The following is a 26,267-nucleotide window of genomic DNA, read 5'->3' as shown; positions in this document are numbered from 1 at the left end:
CAGCACATCACAACACAATACAATACAACACAACCCTCGGCATCACAGTACAGCACATCAAAACACAATACAATACAACACAACCCTCGGCATCACAGCACAGCACAACACAATACAACACAACCCTCGGCATCACAGTACAGCACATCAAAACACAATACAATACAACACAACCCTCGGCATCACAGCACAGCACATCAAAACACAATACAATACAACACAACCCTCGGCATCACAGCACAGCACAACACAATACAACACAACCCTCGGCAACACAGCACAGCACAGCACAACACAATACAACACAACCCTCGGCAACACAGCACAGCACATCACAATACAACACAACCCTCGGCAACACAGCACAGCACATCACAATACAACACAACCCTCGGCAACACAGCACAGCACATCACAATACAACACAACCCTCGGCAACACAGCACAGCACAGCACAACACAATACAACACAACCCTCGGCAACACAGCACAGCACATCACAATACAACACAACCCTCGGCAACACAGCACAGCACAGCACAACACAAAACAACACAACCCTCGGCAACACAGCACAGCACAGCACAACACAATACAACACAACCCTCGGCAACACAGCACAGCACAACACAACCCAACCCTCGGCAACACAGCACAGCACAACACAACACAATACACTATGTGTGTGCAGGACTTTGTTCAGAGGCTGTACCGCCCGCTGTCCATTGTGCTGGCCGTCTTTGTGGCCACCACCTCCATTGGAGCTCTGAACGCTTGCATCATGGGCCACTCCAGGTCGGTCAGTACCCAGGACTAGTCTGAGGAGCAGCGGTACCAATAGCAGCGGTATTAGTACGAGAAGTAACAGTAGCATCAGCAGTTGTATGAGTAGAAGCAGCAGCAGCAGTATAGTGGTGGTAGTAATAGCTGTAGTGGTGTAGTGGTAACAGCAGCAGCGTTAGTAAAAGTAGTATGCAGCAGCAGCAGTAGTAGTAGTAGCTCCACCACCACCAGCTAGCAGTAGTAGTAGTGGCAGAAGCAGTAGTAGCAGCAGCAGCAGCAGCAGTAATAGTGATAGTAGTAGCAACAGCAGCAGTGATAGTGATGGTAGTGGCAACAGCAGCAGTGATAGTGATGGTAGTGGCAACAGCAGCAGTGACAGTGATGGTAGTAGCAACAGCAGCAGTGATAGTGATGGTAGTGGCAACAGCAGCAGTGATAGTAATAGCAGTGGCAGAAGTAGTAGTAGCAGTAGTAGTAGTAGTAACAAAACTGACATTGTTATGCTCTCTCTCTCTCTCTCTCTCTCTCTCTCTCTCTCTCTCTCTCTCAGAAGATATGATTATTATCACGTTTATCCTATCTGTCAGAGAGAAATGAGTTGTGTCGATGTTACTCATGTAAATGTTACACCGCCTGCAAATCCGAACATTCCTCTTATGAATCATTTCCCGTTTTTGTAGAAAACAGCAATGGCCACACCAGCCCTCACTGTGCGTTAAAAAAAAAAGGGGGGGGGGGGGGGGGGGGGGGGCATCCTATTAGTGCGAATCGTCCGAAAGCGCGACCCCGAAAGCGCGTACTTTGGAAAGTCCAAAAGCGCGACCTGGGACATAGTCCAAAAGCACGACCTGACCTGGGACATGCTCCAAAAGCGCAACCTGGGACAGACTGGCAATACCTGACCGCATACTGTCCAAAAGCGCGCCGGTCGAATGAGTGGACGGATATTCCATTCGTTCCAGCCTTTACGCGATTTTTCTGCAGTGGTTTGCCGCGGAGTGAGTGGATAATTTAAATTGTGAAATGGCATACTGCTAACTAAAGTCATCTGAATGCTTTAACTCTTTCCATACGAACGGCGAAAGAGACGACGTTAGCAGCGTTTCACCCGAATTACCACCATCAAAATATTGCAAGCGGAAGGCTCTTATACTGCAGAGGTGAATGCTGACAAAGAATACTACAATTCTGACGACGAAAGCTCAAGGTAGGGTCATTCAGACACCCACTGGACATCCGAGGGGTCTGTGTAGAGGAGAAGGGAGGACTGGCCGTACTGAGTGAGTTAACGTCGCTGTGCGTGCATGCCTCCCGTGTGTGTGTGTGTGTGTGTGTGTGTGTGTGTGTGTGTGAATTTGTGTGTGTATGTGTGTGTGTGTGTGATGCTTTGTTGTTTAATGATGTCAGAAAATCTGTTGACACAGCACTGATGCAATAACAAGTATCATCATACCATATGTCAACACATACCCGTACACCGAATACTGTATTCGGTAAAGTCATTGTATCGGTCAGTCGCACATGTTTGGGGACACTGACTAAACATCCAGCGCTTTTGAGCTTCAGCCACACCAGGGCGCGTTTTTTCGGCAACCATCTTGCGTACAAGGGAAGAACTAAAAATTTGAGTTCGCTTGTCAGTGTATACGTGCATGCGTGTGTGTGTGTGTGTGCGTGTGTGCGTGCGTGCGTGTGTGTGTGTTTGCATGTGTGTGTAGCCTTTGTGCGCGAGCACGTGCGTCAGTACGTGTCTGGAGTGTTTCCAACTTCCTCTTCTTATCGCTGTTGTGTTGGTTTAACCCCAAGCCGGACATTTTTTACCCACTGATGATAAATAACGGATTGTCAGGACTGAGACAGCGCTAAGCGCCAAATGTAGTGTGGTTGTTGCCAAGTTAGGCAGCAAGTGCAAGAGTCTAGATCTGTAAATAGACTTGTATATAACCAATCAGCTGTAGTGTATTTTAAATCCAGCCCAAGAGACGCCCCCAAGGCCAGAAGGAATCCAGCCCAAGAGACGCCCCCAAGGCCAGAAGGAATCCAGCCCAAGAGACGCCCCCAAGGCCAGAAGGCTCCAAAACGGCTCAACATCGCTAAGCTGAATAACATCACCATCAAACAGTCCTTTGTGGAGCTGCTGGAAGATCGTCTGGAATCCGCCTCTCTGGACAACCAGAATGTGGAGTCTGACTGGAGGACCCTGCGTGAGCTGATCTATAGTACAGCTTCAGAGACCCTGGGACCCATGACCAGAAAGCACAAAGACTGGTTTGATGAAAACTGTGATGAAATCAAGCAGCTTCTGGATGAGAAACGCTGTCTGCATCAAGCCTACCTGAGCAACCCAAAGTCCACATCAAAAAAGGATGCGTACGATGCCATCCGCAGGACTGTTCAGCAAAAGTTACGCCAGATGCAGGATAAGTGGCTGAGTGACAAAGCTGATGAGATCCAGGGATATGCTGACAGGCACGATATGAAGAGGTTCTATGATGCCTTAAAAGAAGTCTACGGCCCCACATCCTCAGGATCATCCCCCCTCCTCAGTGCAGATGGGAATACCTTGATCACCGAGAAGGAGAAAATTCTCGAACGCTGGGCTGAGCACTTCAACAGTGTCTTAAATCGCACTTCCTCCATAAATGATGAAGCCATAGACCGTCTCCCACAAGTCCCCATCAACGAAGCACTGGACGATCCGCCAACACTTCTTGAGACCCAGAAAGCAATCCGTCTGCTATCCAGTGGCAAAGCACCTGGCTCAGACTCCATACCAGCAGAGGTCTACAAGGATGGAGGCACTGTGCTGACTGAGAAGCTCCATCAGTTGTACTCACTCATGTGGAAAGAAGAGATGATCCCCCAGGATTTCAAAGATGCATCTATCATTCACTTGTACAAGCGAAAGGGGAACCGGCAAGCCTGTGATAACCATCGGGGCATTTCCTTGCTGTCCATCGCAGGCAAGATACTTGCCAGGATCCTACTAAACCGCCTCACAGCACACCTTGATCAAGGTCATTTGCCTGAGAGCCAATGTGGATTCCGGAAAGAGCGCGGAACCACCGACATGGTGTTTGCTGCAAGGCAGCTGCAAGAGAAATGTCAGGAGCAAAATGCTGATCTGTTCTCCACCTATGTCGACCTCACTAAGGCCTTCGACACCGTGAGTAGAGAGGGACTGTGGAAGATCATGGCCAAGTACGGATGCCCTCGGAAATTTATTTCCTTGGTCAGCCAATTCCATGAAGGCATGCAGGCTCGAGTCCAGGACAAAGGCGAAACATCTGCTCCTTTTGCTGTCACAAATGGTGTCAAGCAAGGCTGCGTCCTGGCTCCAACGCTGTTCAGCCTCATGTTCTCTGCAATGCTTACTGATGCCTTCAGAGAGGGCGATGTTGGAATCGGCCTAAAGTACCGAACAGATGGCAAGTTGTTTAACCTCAGAAGGCTTCAAGCAAAAACGAAGGTCATGACAGACATCATCAGAGACTTTTTGTTTGCTGATGATTGTGCCCTCAACGCTGGATCTGAAGCTGACATGCAACTCAGCGTCGACAAGTTTGCCGCTGCCAGCAGGAACTTCGGCCTTACCATCAGCACGAGGAAAACTGAAGTTCTCCATCAGCCAGCCCCAGGGAAACCCTACGTTGAGCCCAACATCACAGTCAACAGGTCAGAGACTCAGTGCGGCGGAGCGGTTCACATACCTTGGCAGCACACTGTCACGAAATGCAACCATCGACGATGAAGTGAACGTCAGGATTGCAAGAGCAAGCGCAACTTTTGGCAGACTCAGTGCAAATGTCTGGAACAGAAGAGGCATTAGTCTTGAGACCAAGCTAAAGGTCTACAGAGCAGTAGTTCTCCCCACACTACTGTACGCCTGCGAAACTTGGACAGTGTAACAACGACATGCCAAGAAGCTGAACCACTTCCACACAACATGCCTCAGGAAGCTACTGAACATCAAGTGGCAAGACAGGACCCCAGATACAGAGGTACTCGCAAAAGCCACCCTTCCCAGCATCTTCACCATCCTGATGCAGTCCCAGCTTCGCTGGGCTGGACACGTGGCGCGCATGCCAGACCATCGGCTGCCCAAAAGGCTCTTCTATGGCGAGCTGCAACAAGGGAAGAGATCACACGGAGGTCAGAAGAAGCGCTTCAGAGATACTCTGAAAGTCTCTCTTAAAGCGTTTGATATCAACCCTGACTCCTGGGAGGAATCTGCAGTGTACCGTGACAAATGGCGCACTGCTGTGCACAAAGGCGCCAAGTTGTGCGAGGCCAACAGGACTGCTGCAGCTGTTCAGAAGAGGCAGGCCAGAAAGTCACGGGCAAACAAGCTCCCTGACAATGATATGCCTGTCTTTGCCCCAACTGTCAGCGAACATTTCGTGCGCAGATTGGACTATTCAGCCATCTGCGCATTCACAGATAGATTCATGAGCATCCTCCCCCCACCCCACCACCACCCTACCCCCATCCCCCAGCTGGATGACAACGATGGTCATCATCGATCTCGATGGACACACACACACAGTGTATTTTAACCAGTCAGAATGTAAGGTAGATGAACAGTCAACCAATCAGCTGTAGTGTATTTTAACCAATCAGCTGTAGTATATTTTAACCAATCAGAGAGTTCTACGTGGGGGTAGTTAAGAGAGATACCTTTGTGTGTGCTCCCTGCAGAAGGCAGGCGTACTTTGCTCCATGTGTTTTGGATGTGACTTAGTGCATGGCGGTACTGTGCACTAGGGACTTCAGTCCAGAGGTGATGGACTATTCCTTGTTTTCCTTGTGCCTGAAGCACTTGTTAGAAGTGTGCCGAAGGATTGTGTTGTTTGTTTTGGGACTGGGGTACTACGCATTGCTGTGGGTGAGCTACATCTTGCGTTACTAGTACAACGTTGCTGTGCGGCGAAGAACGATGTTATTCCTTTGTCACCAGTGACTGTGAAGTACGGGGTGTGAGCCAGTTCCCATTTTGTGTTCGTCGTCCTGGGAAAGCGTGGCCAGCTGGCGTCGGAGGACGTTGGATACATGAAATCCCCATTGTGCATCTCCGTTCCTGTACATAGCCCCATAACGTTTTGCTTCTGGCTGGATCTGCCTAATCATATTTTGTTTTACCGTCTAGATCTATCCCACCCCTGTACATTCTCCCTGTGTGAGTGGTCCGACGTGTGGTAGGGGAAGCTGAGTGAAGGTTCTCGGACAGAGAGAGAGCGGAACGTTGGTTATCCATGTGTGTGGGAGCTGTGGTTACCGGAGGAGGCGGACTTCGGACTTCACCCTGAGGTCGACGAGGCAGGAGCCCGGAATGCTCGTGGTGAAGTGTCCCAGCGCGAGCGTGCTCTTCGACCGTCAGCGCGACGCGTCGATTTGTTGCTGCTGAAGATGTGGAGGCATCGTTTGTGTAGTGTGTGTGTCAAGTCATAACAGAGACGTGAGATTCCAGCGTGTGTGGTGTAGTGCACAATGAGGAGTTCGTGACGTCAGAGAGTTCTTCGTAAGTACTGTGTTACATAACTAGGCCTGAACGTGCCTTGAGGTTGTCGAGAACTCCAGGTGGTGATTCGTACCGATCATAAGAGACCCTAAGAATGTCTGGATTGTGAATGTTCTTTGATTGGTGACCTATGTATGTGGTGGTCGAGAGGTTATCGACCAGGCATTGAGATTGTTGCTCGCAGGATTGCGTGGAAAGATTGTGGGTTTAGTGTGGAGTGTGCTGAAGTTACCATTACGTCGGAAGCGAACGAGAAGGCTGAGTGTTGAGTGGGTGATTAAGTGGGCTGTGCACGTGTTGTATTAAGGGAAATAAAAGGTTAAATTGCTATTTAGTGTTATATTGTGTTATTTTGTGTCTGTAGCTGGCGAATGTGGTGAAAGTTCTTTGTCACAAGTGTTTATTTTGTTGTTGTGATTGTTGGTGGGAGCCAGCCTTTAATTTTATTATTTACTGCCTGCCACTCCAGGTCGTCAAGACCTGACACGGATCTTCGCTGTCTTTGTCAGCAGCAACCTCGGATCCTCACAGTCAATTACAATGACTGTTGTCTCCTTTTTTCTGCCTTCCCAGTCCATTCCCTTTTCTTTTTTCAAGCAAGCCTTGACACTTTTTTTTCTTTCTTTTTTTTTTATCTTTTCCGAAATCTGTTATGTACTATCTTGCGGCTTTTTTCTTTCTTCAAGTTTTTTTTTACTCTGACGATTAGATAGTGAGATTGTAAATACTAGGATGGGTACTAGCTGCCCATTCTGTAGTGTTGATAGCCTGTATGGCCATTTTTATGTATTTTGATTGTTTGGCTTTGAAGTATTGTTTTTTCCCCCCTTTTTTTACGATTTTTTTGTTGTTGGTAATCTGGGGATAATAAATTAAGCTGCGGAATGGCTGGCGTCCTCAGCATGGCTTAGTCTTATTTGCCCGAAGGAGCGAAATGGTTAGGATAATGTGTCATGAACTGTGTTTTGTGAGTTTGTTTTAGTGTGTGTTTGTTTTTTGTGTTTTTTTTGTTGTTTTGTTGTTTTTGTGTGTGTGTGTGTGTGTGTGTGTGTGTGTGTGTGTGTACATGTGACAGTTCTGTGTTGACGCGGTTCAGCATTTGTATGGTTTGACAGTCCTGATATGGCCCTGTGCGGTCGGCTGGACTATAAGCAACAAGAACAAACAACAAGTCAATGAAAATGCCGAGTCATGTGGGATCCGTTATAGGTGCAGTTAAAACGACTAATAAAAAGAAAACAAAAAAAGGGGGGTTGGGGGGTGGAAGGGGAGGGAGAGGGGGGGCATTGTGAGGATGAGGTGAGGGCGGAGGATATGAAGATTCTTTTAGCATTACTATGTATAATAACTTACGCTGTGCGGCAGAATTGTGGAAATGCGTTGTCAGTCTACTTTAAAACACCAAGTGCGCACGAATAGCGCGCCACCAGGAATTCACGAGTGTAAACATTTTTGGCCACAACCGGATATTACGCGAGATCAGGAGAATCAGTTGTTCAGCGTGGTTTCAATGCAGTCCGTCCTTCTGGAGGTGTTTGAAAAGCTAAGAACTTGTTGTTATTCCTTCACCGTGCGCATGCTGTTACATTCATCATCATCATCATCAACCATCACCATCTTCTTCTTCATTACCATCATCATCATCATCTCTAGTTCTTCTTTGTCTAGTCACTTTTAAGAGTTCTTAAAAATGCATAACCAGTGTGAATGAAACTGATGGTGTGTGTGTGTGTGTGTGTGTGCATGTGTGTGTGTCACAGTGTGTTTGTGTGTGTGTGCGTGTGTTTTTGAAACAGAAAAATGCTTGCTTTTAATTTTGTACACATTCTGTTTCCAAAACCCATGCTTCCTTCCTCCCACTGTCCAACCCTCCACCCCCATAAAAAAAATGTGTCAGTTTACACGAAAAAGTTCTATAATGGCTTGACTAAATTTCTTCCATCTTTTTTATTATTATTATTTTTATTATTTTTTTTAATAAATCGTACACGGGTTAAAACTCTCGATGAACACAGTCAACATTGTGTACGTGTGAGCTCACACACACTGACACACACACACACACACACACACACAGAGAGAGAGAGAGAGAGAGAGAGAGAGCTTTAGGGACTCGACATTTTGTATCCTGTACTGGAAGATTCAAGGTTTGTCCAGAAACAGCGTGTTTAGCTGCACCCACATATTGCTCCCTCCCCCTCCCCCCCCCCCTCCCTCCCTCCCTCTTGTCCTCTGCAACCCTTCCTATATCTTACCTATCTCACAGAACAACACCACAGTACAGTACTATACTATACTTTTTTCTGCTCTACTCTCCTACACTACACTACACTACACTACACTACACTATACTACACTTTTTCATTGTACCGCATACGACGATAAACGAAAAAACTGTAGTATGATAAATTCTTTCTTTGGTAATCCTAGCCACAATCATGTTGTGAGTATTATTTCGAATGACAATGAAAACTCTAGCTAGATTCATCGCAGAAGCAATGCTTGTGAGAAAAAAGATAATGGAACAAAATGACAACTAATCCAATGATGATCCACATTTAACCGCACGTTTCATGTATTTATCTGTACGCATGTGAGTACGTGCATTATTAAGTATGTATTTTGCGCGCGCGCGCGCGTGTGTATGTGCGTGTGCGTTTGTGTGTGTGTGTGTGTGTGTGATGTTAGAACCATTCAAGAGGTGCAACACTATGCTTAATATGATATCCCCCTTGTCCTGAGGGCTGTATTGCTATGTGGACAATAAATGACTTTTCACGTTCCACTAGACTAGACTATATGTTGTCTTTGTTACCTGCAGGTTGCTGTTCGCAGGAGCCAGGAACGGCCACATGCCCACCATCTTGGGCATGATCCACGAGAAGTATCTGACGCCCTGGGCCGCTAACTTTGTTCTGGTGAGTCCCCAGATCGATCGCTCTACATTATACATAAATGCACATGAGAAGAAGGAGGAGGAAGAGGAATAACATAACCTTTCCGCTGGGCCAACAGCAAAGTGAGAGCTGTATGTTCAATGGTTTATCCACTGGAATAGGAAGTCATTTACAGTTCAGCCTTTTGTGAATGACTACTATGACTCTCGAACTAGGAGTCAAGATTGCACTGTGACAGAATGATGTTCCACGTATACTACTGCGGACAATATTTCATAGCGTATCTTTTGTGTAACAGACGTTACAAAACCCTGATTTCCCCCCCCCCCCCCCCCCCCCCCGTGTGTGTGGTTGTGAGTTGTAGACTCTTGGACGACGCTGCACTGTACCGTGTGTGTGATTGTAAGTGTAAACTCAGTGTATTGGGTGTAGACACTTGTATTCTACTCGCTCTACCTACTCCCCCTCCTTTGCGCGCGTGCGCGCGCACACACACACACACACACACACACGCACGCACGCACGTACGCACGAACGCATACACACATATCTTTTTCTCTTTCTTCGCCGCCCAATATATCATCGTAACACCTAGCTTTCGTTGCCTCTTTAAATTTGACTTGATTGTTATCTTGTGTACCAATTTACGATGGCGTTGTTTGATATATGTTACTATATATCTTTACTAAGCCTTTAAGTATACAGAAACTGTCGTTTCTTAATCAGATGAATGACCTGTAGCTGACCCCATATTTACAGTGGTATCTTATACAGTCCTGTTATTCATGATTATTTATAACTCTGTGCGTGTGTGTTTGTTAGTGTGCGCGCGCGCCGGCGCGCGCATATGCGTGGCGTGCATACGTATGCGCGCGCGCGCGCGCATGTGTGTGTGTGTGTGTGTGTGTGTGTGTCCTGGAATGAACCATCTTGAGTCTTTAGTTTGCCTCTCCCTCTGCCTCTTCGCTGCTGCTGCAGTTGGCCGTCGGTGACTTATAATCTTCAGGTGTGTGTGTGTGTGTGCGTGCGTGTGTGTGTGTGTGTGTGTGTGTGTGTGTGTGTGTGTGTGTATGTGTGTGCATGCGTGCGTGTGCAGCTGATCTGGGGTCTGGCCATGCTGTACTCTGGCAGTGTGACGGACATGATGGAGTTCATCTCTCTCTTCTCCACCATCATGGGCATCGCTGTCGTGCTCTCCGTCCTCTACCTGCGCTACACCAAACCCACTGAACACAGGCCGTACAAGGTACAGTAGCGGGGATTGCACTGGTGTGACAATCGTTTCGTTCTGTTGACAGACTCGATGTCAAGCCGCAATGCTTTAACTTTGATGTTGTGGTCCGGTCCTTAACTAGTTCAACAACATACGGGTTCTTGAATTATCAGGGTTACAAAGTCATTATAACGTCTATTTACTATAACGTCTATTTACCGGCACAAATAAACTTATATAAATTGGGATTCTTGAATCATCCGGTTTACTAATTATCATAGCGTCTGTTTACACAAATAAACTGATATAAATAGATCGCTGGAGAGTTCCGCGGCCATATTGGATCTTGCGCACGTGCATCTAACTTCAATTGAACTCGAAATCGCGAGCAATGCCAAGGCCGGCGTAGGCAGCCGTGAACGGTTAAAGCAGCAAACGTGCTTTCCTCCATTTTTTCGCTTGATAGCCTCCATAGCTCCAACCCAAATGATGCACGATGAAGTGCCATCCCATGCACAATATAAATAAAATTAAATGAAGCAAAAAGTCGAAAAAGAATCCTGTTGGTTCGGATATTCTGCCTTTGTTGCTAGCAGTTTCGGAGAGCCAATCAACTGCGAGAGCACAGATCATGTGACGCGCCTCTATAAGTCATGTAAGTCTCCAGCGGTCTATTATGAATACTGTGATAGAAATTACGTTGGTGTCATTTTGTGTGACAAGGATAGGACAGAACGCCTCCATACAGCTTGGCATATTAGTGCTGAATTGAACAGATCACTCGAAACGATTGTACTTCATTAAATTTTGTAGAATGATAACTACCGGTGATGACAATATTGCCGATTTTGTTGACATTTTATTCACGCCCATAATTTTTTTTTTTTTTAGCTACTCTAGGGTGCCAGTCCTTAACTCAAAATGAACTCACGACCCCTCCATCTTGGGAATGTTATGAGTTTTATGAGGTGATATTTTACTATTGGTGTTGAAGTATGTGTGGAATTTTACAACACTTAAACATCTGCAGAAAGTCGGATGTTTAATACGGTATCCCTCACACAAGAAACAAAAGGAAGGGGAAAGAATGAATATAATGAGACTCATCCCAAGTTTGTTCTTTTGTTTTCTTGATTTTTGTTGCTGCTTTTTTTTTGTTTTTTTTTTTTTTAGAATAACACATTAAAGCATATTCTTCCGTTATGTGGAATATACCTGCCTAGCTCTCTTCTTCGTGACACAGACACTGGTATCGCAGGTTGTCAGTTCCTATGCTCTTGATGGTTATGTTATCGTTGTGGTTGTTTCCAGAAAATGTTATTCGTGCTTCTGTGTGTATGTGTGTGTGTGTGTGTGTGTGTGTGCGGGAGCAAGCGAGTGTGTGTATGTGTGTGTGTGTGTGTGTGTGTGTGTGTGTGTGTGTGTGTGTGCGGGAGCAAGCGAGTGTGTGTATGTGTGTGTGTGTGTGTGTGTGTGCAAGCGTGAGAGAAAGAGAGAGAGAGAGAGTGTGTGTGTGTGTGTGGAAGCGAGAGTGTGTGTGTGTGCATGTGTGTCTGTGTGTGCGCGCGCATGTTTAGTTTGTATGTGTGTAAGAGCGTGTGCATGCGCCCTTGCGCACGCGTTTACGGTCAACTATAGGCTGTATCAGAAGCTACATGACATGATTCGTGTTCTGATTCGCAGACGATGCTCTTCGTGCCCCTGGCCCAGCTGCTGATCAACGTGGCCGTGCTGATCCTGGCGGTGTACCAGAAGCCTCACCGCATGGGGGTCGGGCCTGGCCATCCTCTTTGCCGGGGTCCCCGTCTACTGGCTGGGTGTCCTGTGGAGGTCCAAACCCCCAGAGTTCACCCAGCTCGTTGGTAACGGAACCAGTTTCAGATTCAGTTTAAAGTTTCAATGAAGCTGGTGTTTCAGAGCAGTGCAGACTGATTCATACACGCAACATAAGATCTGTGTTAAAAAAAAAAAAGGGTGTGAGGGGGAGAGAAAGAAACAAAAAGGAGGGGGTGGGGGCTGATTGAGAGGTGTGGAGGGTGGTGGGGGTGGAGGGCAGTAGATGCCTGACCTACGCAAAAACCCAAAGCGCTGATCAGGCCTTGAGGAACGCACTGGTATGATTTAGTATCAATAGTGCGGCTGGAAAAAAAGAAAAAAAAAGGGGGGCGGGGGGGGGGGGGGGGGGCATGGGTGGGGGGGGTTGTTGGGGAACGTGTGTGTGTTGTGTTTACTATCAGCGCCATATGTTTGTGGGCACTTGTCTTAAGCTTGAGACAAAAAATAAAATAAATAAACAAATGAATTTTTAAAAAATCCGAGGACCCTGTCCTGCATGCACGAAAAGACCCAACGACGACAAAAGGGTTTTTCTCTGGCAAAGTTTCGTAGAAAAATCCACTTTGATATCAAAGCAAAAACACATACACTTGCAAACACATACACTTGCACACGTTACAAAGGAAATAAAGGGGCGCTCTTCCAAGGGAGAGCAGCCAGAATTTCACAAAGAGAATCTGTTGTGATAAAAGGTAATACTTCTTCGTTCGTGGGCTGCACTTCCACGTTCACACGTATGTACACGAATGGGTTTTTACGTGTATGACCGTTTTTAACCCCACCATGCAGGCAGCCATACTCCGTTTTCGGGGGTATAAAAGGTAATACAAGACAAGACTATAAGTGTTGAAGACAGTTCCTTGCAGACGTGATTTTTACAATGATTTACGTAACCACTGACCTAATCTTGAGCACTCTTAATGAGTTGACGACGGAGAAGATAACTGTCAGTAATTTTGTTTCGTTGATGTACATATATATATATTTTTTCTCTCTCTCTCTTTTTTTCAGAGGGATTAACTATCTTCGCCCAGAAGACAGTGCTGTTGGTCAAGTCCAAGTGATTCCAAGGAGACTGAGAGACAATACAAGAATCAACCATACCATCAAGACAAGAACCAGTCACACCATCTTCTAACCAATGAAACGAAATTTGCCCTCTCCCCCAGGCCCTGATAGTAGGCCTGTTCATTTTCAAAGAGAAAATGAATATCAAACGTCAAATGTCCTGCATATTCATTGAATACGATACATTAACCCTTCTTCTTCTTCTTCCTTGGCTTGGGCTGGGTTCTGACCAACGTGTGTAGTCCATCGGTGGAGTCTGCTGAGCTAGCTGGGTGTAATGATCACCATGACAGACAATTAACCCTTTCACCGCCAATCTCTCGTTTATGCACAGGCGTGGTAGAGGACCCATGTCACTGAAAGGTGACCATTCATTGGTCTGTTATCCATGAACCTACTACTCTTTAATGTTCGGTGGTAGGATAGGCCATGTTTTCTATACATCGCGGGGGGGAATTCCCAGCTATTCTTAGCCACTGTCTTTTCTGTGTTTATATCACAAGGGAATTTTGTACTCTAAATTGACTGGCGGTGAAAGGGTTAAAGGGGCAAAGAAAATAGACCGGTTTATCCACGTGTAGTTTGGCCTTAGTGATTACCTCGTGGTCTACATACGCAGGATAACGCGCTCTTTGATCACTGAGGAAGAGATGCCGGACGGATGTCACGTGGTATTTGAGACAATCCATTAGAAAATGGCTAGTGCCCAGGTTTTATGATGAATTTTTATAGTCATCATATGTTTATCGTCAAAATGTATCCCTACTGATGTGTGAATAAAAATTGAAGAGAGAGAGAGAGAGAGAGAGGCGTAATATATATTATGTGGCCGTGCGTATGCGTATGTACGTGTGTGTGTGTGTGTGTGTGTGTGTGTGTGTGTGAGATTGTTTTAATATATTTTCATGGTGTGCCTGAACACATTATAAATGTTTATAACGAGCCTGTGATTGCATAAACGAATTACCATGTGGATTAATAAACTTACTTGTTTTTTTTATTTTATATTTTTTTTTTTATTTGAGCCCCACTCCAGCTGCTCTGAATTTAATTGTGTGTGTGTGTGTGTGTGTGTGTGCGAGCGAGTGAGCGAGCGAGAGAGAGAGAGAGAGAGGAGGTTAATTCCTTGTAAAAGTAGAAATGGAATCATGCTTTAATCGTTCCAATTGCTATTATGATGATTTAAATTCCCCCAAAGAGTTCATTGGTGATATATTTTATTTCTTTTTGAAAGTTGAAGCATGTTATCAGTCAATCACGAGAATGAACTGTGATAGAGAGAGAGAGAGAGAGAGAGAGAGAGAGAGCAAATGTATATACATAAAGGCTGTATGGGGTGTCGAAAAGGGGAAGGGGGTGGGCGATGGGGGCGTGTGTGTCAGTGGCCTTGATTTTTATTATATTCTATGTTTTTACACTAATGAACTGTCACCCAAATTGCTGATGAATTTTAGTTACGGTTTGCTGACCGTCTTTTATGCAATGTTTTCAACATAATCGAATAATGTCTCGTATACGCTATTGAAAATGACAATTTTTCAAAACTGAAATAAAATATTTTATGTGCTAAGTATCTTCATCTCCCATGGTATTTTGCTGTATGATGATATGAAACACGAGTGGACTCTGCTACTGATGTCTATCTGTCTCCCCCCCCCCATCCCCCCACCCCCGCACACCCCCTCTCTCTCTGTATATCGTCAATCGTCTTACTATCTCTCAGCTGATGCAACCAAAAAAACTTGTATGCGCTCTGGTTCTCTCAAGATTGGATTACTGCCATTATCTTTAGGCCGGCCTTCCCAAATATCTGTTAGACAGGCTTCAACGAATTCAGAATATATATGGCGCCAGACTCATTAATTTTGTAGAGCTTTTAAATTTGACCATGTTCCTCCTCTTCTTCAGTCTCCCCACTGGTTGCCTGTTTCTGATCGAACCGACTATAAGCTATCGCCACCCCGACTTTTTTTCTTCTTTTTTGTTGTTGTTGTTGTTGTTGTTGCTGTCAACAGATCTGACCCAAGGTATCTTTCTGAACTCCTCCTTATCTACAATCCGTCTCGCCAGCTCTGTTCTTCCTCTAATTCTCGACTTCTCAGGATACCTCACGTCAGAAGTAAGACCTACGGACACAGATCGTTTTCTTTCCAATCCGTCGCCAAAGACGTGGAACAGGCTCCATATAACCTCCGTCATTCTGACTCCCCTGCATCTTTCAAATAATATGGTCTCACAACAGTCACCACTTCCCTCATTAACAAGTTTAGTTGTGGCAGGTCCACAGGCTTCTTTCCGTGTAGTGTGCTTGATTATGTGTGTATACATATGTATGTGTACACATACAGATGCAATGATGTGTGTGTGTGTGTGTGTGTGCGCGCGCGCGTGCGTAGCTATGTGGCTCTGTGTATGTGTGTGTGTGTGTGTGTGTGTGTGTGTGTGTGTGTGTGCCTATGTGTGGAGTGCAGCTGCTATCTACATAGTTCATAATTATGTATGTATGTATGTATGCAGTGTGTGTGTGTGTGTGTGTGTGTGTGTGTGTGTGTGTGTGTGTGTGATCATTCAGTATTTAATTAATTTAATTAAACGTATCCTCACCCCCGCCCCACCTCCAACACATGCACGCACACGCACACTGCATACATACATTTTAACATACGTATATGTATATACATCAGTAGCAGCCGCCCTCCTGCACACATTCGCACACACAAACACACACATGCACAAAACAGACACACACACACACACACACACACACACACACACACACACACACCGAGACAAATACAATAGCTGGAAGAAACATAATTATCGAGATCATATCTGCTCCAAGGTGAACAAAGCCTTTGGCTTCCTGAGAAGGAACCTAAAAGTCACTGAACTCCCAGACCATCAGGGAACTGGTATACATTTCCTTTGTCTGCCCAGTACGTGAATTTTCAGCATCAGTCTGGGGATCCATACATGACAACAGGACATTGAGGCCCTACAGAAACACGCCAAGCGTCTCCGACATGATTAACCAGCTTGTCACTGAAGTGGCAATTCTCTCCACACACACTGAAGGCACACAACCTCAAGCCAATGCCGCCCACGCTACCAACCCAGCCAGCACACAAGCAAGACTGGCATAGCCTCTTACGGTTTAATCCTGAACAAGCCACACAGAACACACGGACAATACAGAACAAACACATGGTTGCCTCGGTGGTTTTTCAACTTGAAATTAATAAACAACGAGGCTCTGCCAGTCTTGAATAAAGGCTAATTTGTGTTTGCACATTTCTTCTGTCATTGCTGCTGTGTGTACATGTCAAATGATCGGCCATAAGAGCTAGCCTGGCGATTCCTTTTTCGGTCTGGGTTTGTTCCAATGTGCCTTCTGTTTGCTTGTGTGCTGGCTGGGTTGCCGGTAGCATTGGCGGCATTGGCTTGAGGTTGTGTGCCTTGTGTGTGGAGAGAGTTGCCACAGATAGATTCATGAGCATCCTCCCCCCCACCCCACCACCACCCTCCCACCATCCCCCAGCTGGATGACAACGATGGTCATCATCGATCTCGATGGACACACCACCATTTGTTATATTACATCAACGGCATAGAAACTGAAGTGGAGAGAGAGAAAAAAATCTTCCCAAGCGGGGAATCGAACCCCGGCCGTCGCGGTGAGAACGCGAAATCCTAACCACTAGACCACTTGGGAACCTACAAACACTCTGCACTATATTCAGCAAGTCATAATATCAGACGTCACGAAGTGACAGTAACTATTATCAGTCGAACTCGTTTAAGTCTCAATTCGGCAATATTAACAATTTTGCCCGTCGACTCTTCTATGTTGAAGTCGGAATCACTGTGTACCCAAATGGGTATACCCTTTGGACCGAAAAGTTGTCCACCTTTCTGGTTCGACATTCTTATATTCTACTTAACATTTTTGCCCGTCTGCAGTACAAAACATACGTGAAAAAACTACGAAACGGGCAAAAATGTTAATTAGATATATAGAGAATTGTCTACTCTAGTTGACGATTTTAAACGAAACTTGGCTCGATTATAAAGGTGTCTAAAAAGGGATGCTTTTTGGGGCATCCCATGCACCAAGCAAGGGGCTTGGAAAGAATGGGGGATACGCAAAGTGAAGGAGAAAATGTCACGGACGGGCATTTACGTTTTTGCCCGTCTGAATTATTTGTAAACGGTCATGCGCAATTCCGATGGCAAGAGGTAAGCGCGCAAGAGTTGTGCACTTCAGTTCGAAACTGTAAACGGCGGAATGAAGTGTGGCGTCCCGGTCGCGCGAGGCTGAAAACGAAAGCGTACGACAACACAAGGGTTTGCGATTGTACTTACCGATACATGATTCCACATGTTTTGCACAGAGCCACACGCACACTTTGACGGAATGAAGTTGTCAGTGTACACGCACCAAACTACGGAATGAAGTCAGTTGTCAGTGCCTACACACACAATCCTGGAATGAACTTGTGAGTGTTCACGCACAACATCATCAGTTACAGAATGAAATTGTCGGCCCCGGCGACTATTCGGACACACAAACACGGAATGAAGTTGTCACTGTTCACTGACACATGCTGAAGGAATGTTGTAATTGCACATGCACGACCTGTCCCTGGTCTGCCGAAGTGGATGTTCACGAAGGGGACGTAGGAAAGAGGTCACTGTGCACAATCTTGAACCTGAAGTGAAGACGGAATGAACTGCACCGCGCTTCGCGGGAGGATGAACACCAGAGTGGAGGACTAGACAATGGGTTCGGAACGTAACATGAACAAGTCTGTGCGTATGGAAAGAATGGCCATCTGTGCAGCTAATTATTTTGTCTCGTCCTCAGTTCTCCACGGAAAGCCAGGAGCATACTGACATGCAACACAGGACACAGCACACACGTACGTGACGCGTGCTGTCGAGGAAAGAAGCTGTCTAACACATACCATGGGCAATCACGGAATGAAGTTCACACACACACATGCACTTTCCAATTTCGGAATGTTACTTTTCTTCACAGCACGTTGTTGAGGAAGGTCCCACCAGTCCCGCTCATTTTTAATGTGAAGTCCTCTGTGCAACGCATTTGAGCACTGCAATACAGGGAATAGAAATCCGAGTGTGTGGATTTCCACGTGTACCCGGTCAGTGCTGTCGGAGCCGATACAGCAAGGACGTACAACGAAACAGGCCGAAAGGAACGAACCGGCCCACCACAGGAGACTGCCGTCATCCTGTTTTTCCGTCGTACACACGTGAGTGTTTCATGCAAGCTGTTTTATTCTTTTCGTTCAGTCAGTTTTTGCGAATGAAGCTGTGCCATCATGTGTGCGTGTAGTGAGGCTGTGCAGGGGTATGCCTGCGCGTATACAAGTCTCCGAAGTGTGTGTGTGTGTGTGTGGGGGGGGGTATGGTAAGTGATGGTGTTGGGACACTATGGGGCATATAATAAAAGACGGAAAGAATCTCTATTACATTCGTCTAGAATCACACTTTTAGCGGATAAGAAATTAAAGAGAACACACAAGTATTAACATTGCACTCCATTCTGTTTACAAACGTGAAACTGATTTTCACACGATGTTTGTTTCAATATCGATTCATTCCGTTTTATCTCAGTAAGCCTACAACACTGCCAAGTGATGCAGTCACGAACACTGAAGTATGTTGTTGCAGGAAACCCACAGAGCAGCTGAAAGGCTGGCATCATCACCACCCAAGTTCACTGCCGGGCCGTCACGCCCTGCTCGTGTGGACACCACCCCACCAGTGAGTGAGTCTATACCGCATATTTCAGGTCACCCATTTCACGAACGACAGATCACGACAGACTAAAACAAGGACTGGCGAAGAAATCTGGTTTGATATCTTTCACTATTTTCAGAAAGAATAAACGGATGAAAACTTTACATATGGATCCCTTCTCTCCGCCTTCCACGTGTGAATCTCAAGCAGGTGCCGTTTTGTCTACTACGGGTGAGCTGTTTTCGCTTCTAAACACCATAGTAACTTGTGTGTGTGTGTGTGTCATTATGTGTGTCACTCTGCCAGGGTGTGTGTGTGTGTGTGTGTGTGTAAGTACATACACATTGTGTTGTGCAGAAGATCATTACTGGCACTGTCACACCACGAGGGCAGCTTCCCAAACACGCATGACGAGGCCGCCGCCTGATCCCCCGACTGGAGACTGCACTGTGGAACGAGGGCACTGTGACGACACAGGACAGGGACCCTGCTGTGGAGCTGCTGCTCTGACCGGAGCACCCGATGGGTAACATGTATCCGAGCCAATGTTCCCTTAACATTCCAGTTCATTCCGTCATAAACGGTGGTCCCAGTAACGCATCTACTGCCAAACCAGTGTTCCTTTAAAACTGCAGTTCATTCCGTCATAAACAGTGGCTCCAGTCACGCACCTGTGATCAAACTGACCAGTGCCTGCCGTGGAGTGTTTCTGAGGAGACCTAAAAATGATATATATCCACCGATCGACATTCTCTCCGTAAGTACACAGTAGTTCATGTTATGATCGGAACCCATAGTCTCGTCCTCCACTCTGGATTTCATTCTCTCGCGAAGCACGGTACAGTTCATTCCGTCTTCACTTCAAATAACCGGCGATTCAGCGCACACTGACCGCTTTCGATCGAACTGCTTTATACGTCCCGTATCGCAGATCGGACACCGACAACGTTCCCGTATTCTTTTCGAATTTCTCTTTCACTTTGCAAATTCCCGTTTCTGTTTCAAGCCCCATGCTAGATGCATGGAATGCCCCACAAAGACATCCGTTTTAAGACACGTTTGGACTCGAGACAAGTTTCATTGCAAGTACTGACACAAACTCAAACTTGTGTATGCATTCACACTCCCGTCTTAATCGTTTTCATGTATGTTTTGTACAAGAGACGGGCAAAATCGATAATACCCGTCCGTGACATTTTCGCCTTCACTTCGCGTATCCCCCATTCTTTCCAAGCCCCTTGCTAGGTGCATGGAACGCCCCAAAAAGCATCCCTTTTTAGACACCTTTCTAATCGATCCAAGTTTCCTTTAAAATCGTCTGCTGTAGTAGACATTTCTATATATATCTACTTAACATTTTTGCCCGTTTGTTATTTTTTCACGTATGTTTTGTACTGCTGACGGGCAAAAATGTTAAGTAGAGTATAAGAATGTCGAACCATAAGTGGATACTATGTTACGCCAAAACGGGTATACCCATTCGGGTACACAGCCATTCCGACTTCAACATAGAAGAGTCGACGGGCAAAATTGTTAATATTGCCCTAATAACACCCAGACAACACAAACACAGACTAAAACAACTTCAGGGTTCACATACATTTATTTAATCACACACAGACCTTGACTAATAAAACTACAATCTTAGCAAGAAATGATACACTTAAATGATGACAGAATGGATAAATAGCACACACACACACACACACACACACACACACAAATCCCACAAAAAACCAGAGCTTTAAGACATGTAAACACAAGCACAACGTTGATGAAGTAGTGACGATGATGAAGTAGTTACGACGACGACGAACAGTAAGTGACGACGACGAAGAACAGTGACGACGAAGACGAACAGTGAGTGACGACGACGAAGAACAGTGACGACGAAGACGAACAGTGAGTGACGACGAAGAAGAACAGTGACGTCGAACACGAAGAACAGTGACGACGAAGACGAAGAACAGTGACGACGAAGACGAACAGTGAGTGACGACGAAGAAGAACAGTGACGACGAACACCAAGAACAGTGACGACGAACACGAAGAACAGTGAGTGACGACGAACACCAAGAACAGTGACGACGAACACGAAGAACAGTGACGACGAAGAGACGAACACCCAGACAGCTGAGCACCAGGCCAGAGAACGCTGGCGACGGAAGGCAGCGGCAGGCGGCAGCAGCCAACGGAGGCCTGGACTATGGAAGTCAAAGGCAGGCAGTGGGGTTCCAGGGGAGACAGTGGAGGGTCAGTGGAAGGGTAGGGAAGTCGGTGGATGGACACGGAAAGTGGGAATGCTGCAAACACTGGATATAATCTATTACCCACTGGCAGGATTCACAGTGACAGCCTGAACTGAGACAGACTGAGAATTACGTGCAATCAGCACAACCCACACTGCTCTCTAGCTGGATTGGGTGGGTGAACAAGGAGGGGGTTAAGCACTCATAACTGATTTGTCATGAGATGTGACAGTTGGCCCAAATGTAAACTTATGTCAATCTGTGTTTACATTAGAGACAGAGAATTCAGTGAGGGTAATTTGATTTGTCCATTGTGTAAAGAATCCAAGGAAGATGAATAGCATTTTGTTTTGTGTTGTTCAGCTCTTCGTGGTATCAGACAAAAGTTCATTCCTTCAAAATAGTACCAAAATAGTACCCTTCCTATCTCTGTGGCTGCCGTCACATCAACACTCCATCTGGCTCTCTACGATCGGCTTCGGATCCACTCTGTTTACGCATACCCAGATTCAAACATTCTACTGTTGGCCGCCGTTCTTTCTCTGTCTCTGGGACCTTGCAGTTGGAATGGACTTCCTCTTTCGCATCGTCAGGTCAACCTCTTCCCAAGATAGCCTTCTTGCCTTGCCTCTTCCTTGTCTTCAGTTTCTCCAGTTTTAGAGTTATGCATGCGTGTGAATGACTGATGCGAAAGCACTTTGATTTGTCTCTGCACAAGATTCAGCGCTATATGAATATCATGATTATTATTTTTATTATCAGAATCCATGCGCCTTTAAATTTTAGTTTGTTTGTATCGTCCATAAGAGAGAGTGATGTTCGGAATTGTCAAATTTCTTGTACAATGCATTTAGATTTAGAGATATTGTATTGTGTTGAAATGATTTGATCAATTTTGTTTTTCGTGACTGTTGATATGTATGTATAACATTTTGGTATGGCTGTGATGTTCTTGTGTGTTTATGTACACCCCTTCATGAGAGGCTATGGCCTATAATGAATTAAGTATTCGCATTCGCATTCTCTCTCCGATTCTCTCTGTCTGTCTGATTTTCTCTCTCTCTCTCTCTCTGTATCTTTTTCTCATTCTCTTTCTCACTGTCTGTCTGTCTCTATCTGTTTGTCTCTTTCTGGCCAGAAAGACTAGATAGATAGATAGATAGATAGATAGATAGATAGAGAGGAGTCATCTCTTTATTCCCCTTGGTTTATGTTCCCCAAGCTTTCAGTGTGTGTGTCTGTGTGTGCACGCGCGCCCATTTACGTTACCTGCGCCGCTTGGCCGAGTCGTAAAACGTTGTGTCGCAACTCCTCAGTGTCAATCCGTTGTGCTCAGTTTGTGTGTGTGTGTGTGTGTGTGTGTGTGTGTGTGCATGTGCGCTTGCACGTGTGTGCGTGTGTGTGCCGACAAAGGCACCCCCTCCCTAACATTTGTATTTCTCTTTTTTATCACAACAGATTTCTCTGTGTGAAATTCGGGCTGCTCTCCCCGCGGAAAGGGCGTCGCTAAACTACAGCGCCACCCATTTTTTTTGTATTTTTTCCTGCCTGCGGTTTTATTTGTTTTTCCTATCTAAGTGGATTTTTCTACAGAATTTTGCCAGGAACAACCCTCTATTGCCGTGGGTTCTTTTACGTGTGCTAAATGCATGCTGCACACGGGACCTCAGTTTATCATCTTATCCGAATGACTAGCGTCCATACCACCACTCAAGGTCTAGTGGAGGGGGAGAAAATATCGGCGGCTGAGCCATGATTTGAACCAGAGCGCTCAGATTCTCTCGCTTCCTATGCGGACGTGTTACCTCTAGACCCCATCGAGCCACACACCCGAGATAAGGTGGTGCAGATAAGATGAGGACACAGGTAAGAAGACAACGTGCGAGCTCATACAGATAGACAAGTAAACACACACACATGTATGCACATGCATGCATACATACACACACACACACACACAGAGAAAGAGAGAGAGAAAGGGGACTATTCACAAGCTCACTGAGAAAGACGCCACGCATACACACACACACAGTGAGTGAGAGTAGAAGACTATGTGCAAGTTCACTGACACACACACACACACATTTTCACAATCCGTATGTCAACATAACATAAAAAAACAACTGCCATCTTTAGATTGGCAAGAACATTTATTTCAAAACATCCAGTACATTGTCACAACAACTAAATTGAAATAAAATGCAGCAAATGAAGAAATTAATTATTTCCCAAATACACACACACATACACACAAACATGCACACACATATACATTACATCCATAATTATGCTGAACAATCACCATACAATCTTAATAAGCGAATAAGTTAAGGAAGAAAGACTTGCTCTTGAAAACATCTGCATCAGGAATCATGCGGTCTGTGAACCAGATTAATTAAGAAAAATTAATTGCTCAATCAAAAGAAAAGAAAAGAATTTCAGGGCATAATAAGTGTTTAACTTTACCATTTGCTGTCTTATAATGCAGGAGTTATAGGATAATGAGGGGGGGGGGAGGGAGAGACAAAAAGGACAGCCAATCAAATAACAGCAACAACAACAACAAAAGAGAGAAATGTGCTGGAGGAATACAACCTAAACCAGTATTAATCACATATACAAACAAAAACACGCTCAAGGTTTTCTTAAATCGAAATGCAACAGTCAGAATGCATGCAAAATACTGGCATCAGTGGTAAATAGTCCCCCGTATGAAGTATATCACAATGCCTTTGTAGGATCTTCTGTCACAAGATAGCATTTCTTATTCTGAAATAGTATCTTATGCCGGGTGGGGGTGTGGGGGGAGTAAATCAGGCTGCTGTGTTTTATTAGTTGCTTGTGTGTATTTGGCTTGACACATTTTCCTTTTTGATCTGTGGTCCAACCTTTGTCATGTTGTGTGTGCGTTGGACTTGGCTCTGTGGACTGAAATATTGTGCAGTGTGAGTGATGCATAATTATTTTTCAGTTGGATGAATGAAAAAAGTATTGTAATGTATTGTATTGTATTGTATTGTACTGTAGATTATCCCATCCAACTCTACCAACTGCACTCTCCATTTCCCCACTCTCCTTCCCCTTCTCATTTAATGCTGTCCAGCCATGTCTTATGAGTGAGGGCAGTATCATTTCCATTCCTTACTCTCTCTCTCTCTCTCTATATATATATATATACTATATTTGATAATACACTAAAAAAAAAAAAAAGGCAGCAAAACTGCCGTCAAACTACGTTTATAAATAAAACCAGTCTCCGTTCTTTAATTTCTGTTATGTCTAGTAATACAGTGTACACTAAAGTGCTCATGCCGTATGTGCAAACCCTCGCCAAAGGCCAAGGGAAATAATCGACTGCTCCATCAAGGCATCCATTTGTTTGGGTTTGTTCCCCTGCATGAGAATGTGCGATCAGCTGCACATGTATTCTGGCAGATGACATTTCGTGTTTATTCCTTGTTTTCTTTCTTTATTTTCTGTGTGTGTGTGTGTGTGTGTGTGTGTGTGTGTGTGTGTAATGCCATCTGAGGATATACACCATGGAAGCATACATCAGAAAGAAACAAAGTATGTCTACGTAAATGCTGTAAGACAGAAAAGAGACGACTTTCAACAGAACATGATGAGATCATTAGAATATTAGACTGGAGAGAGAGAAAGTGGGGGAGAGAAAGAGAGATGGCTAGTTTAAGAGGAAATATAGCGTGGTTGGAAAGCGGAGGCAAAACAGACACTGACAAACAGAGAAAACGATAAGACAAAGAGAAGGGACAAGGAACATGAAGCTTACAACATATCTGATTTTGGCACACGTGTGTCACTTTATATCAAATTGTTAACACACACAAAAAAAGCATCAATACAATGTTGACTAACACATAGTGACCACCCATGCAGATTCAGTTTCAAGGAGTCAGAGCGAGCAGACTGATGCATATACACTACACATCTGCTGTAGTAAAAAAAAAAAAAAAAAAAAAAAAAACCAGCAGATGCATGACCTTCACATCAACCCAACCAGCTGATCAGGTCCCATGGTGACTGAGACATCAAGTTTTAATAATGAACACTTCACTGAAGTAGAAAACACTCATGCGTCATGAAACACATCATACGATCACACATTCAGTCTATGACTAAACAACACACATGCACAAACCACTCGGTTCAGCTTACGAATGAGGAAGATGAGCATAAACGAAACCCTCATCATCACTGTCCTTGAGATGATGCACACTGCTATACCAAAATGCTTTCTGGAAAAAGACTGCCTCCAGATATGAGCAAACCCTCCTCATCATGTGTTTGAGATGATACACATTGTTTTAACAAAATGCTTTCTGGAAAACAACATTGCAACCAGATATAAAGCAAACAAGCCAGGGCACAAATTCCATATACCACCTTACTCTTTATGTGTGTTCATTTGTCTGTTTATTTTGTTATTGTTGTTGTGTCTCCTGCTGATCCAGAGATATTGGTGACTCTTTCTTTCTGTATTCATGGTTTCTAGCTCCAATACTCACTCACATGTATGAGTAGACTTTCACATAAACAACTTGGCTCTTTTTTTTTCTTTTTCTTTTTTTGACCCAGCCATAAAGGCAGCCAACTCTTGTTTTCAGGGATATGCATTCTGGGTCCATCTATATTTTCATCACCCACCAGACACTGATATGGATTATGGGATCTTTAATGTGCATGTATTTTCATCCTTGGCATGTGTAGTTGCTGGAAGGGGATAGAGGTACGGGCAGATCTGCACACATGTTGACCTGGGAGATCTGTAAGATCTCCACCCCTTAATCCACCAAGCTAACCACTACCAAGACTGAATCCAGGACCCCTCGGGTTGGAAGAACGCTGGTGATGACAATTAATGACCTTTGGCCTTGATGAACAAAAAGTCAGAGACAATGCCATTCAAACCCAGACAACTA

The 26,267-nt window shown here is 45.1% G+C and overlaps 1 protein-coding gene and 1 non-coding gene across 2 annotated transcripts in view; one reads left to right on the top strand and one right to left on the bottom strand.

Moving 5' to 3' along the window:
• Positions 1-14,395, top strand: part of LOC143285634 (cystine/glutamate transporter-like) — a 14,867-nt gene extending 472 nt beyond the window's left edge. The window contains exons 2-6 of the mRNA XM_076593031.1: positions 692-795; positions 9,123-9,219; positions 10,295-10,444; positions 12,095-12,273; positions 13,259-14,395. Of these exons, the coding sequence (XP_076449146.1) occupies positions 692-795; positions 9,123-9,219; positions 10,295-10,444; positions 12,095-12,273; position 13,259 (531 nt within the window). The 3' untranslated portion in view covers positions 13,260-14,395. The remainder of the gene's footprint in view (positions 1-691; positions 796-9,122; positions 9,220-10,294; positions 10,445-12,094; positions 12,274-13,258) is intronic.
• Positions 14,396-16,955: 2,560 nt separating this feature from the next.
• On the bottom strand, positions 16,956-17,027 carry Trnae-cuc (transfer RNA glutamic acid (anticodon CUC)). The gene has a single exon. It is a non-coding gene; the product is annotated as a tRNA-Glu (tRNA).
• Positions 17,028-26,267: the final 9,240 nt, after the last annotated feature.

The sequence above is a fragment of the Babylonia areolata genome, chromosome 9 (genome assembly GCF_041734735.1).
Source record: "Babylonia areolata isolate BAREFJ2019XMU chromosome 9, ASM4173473v1, whole genome shotgun sequence".
NCBI lineage: Eukaryota > Metazoa > Mollusca > Gastropoda > Neogastropoda > Buccinidae > Babylonia > Babylonia areolata.
The sequence above is the reverse complement of the archived record's forward strand: the minus strand, read 5'-3'. Positions and strand labels throughout refer to the sequence as shown.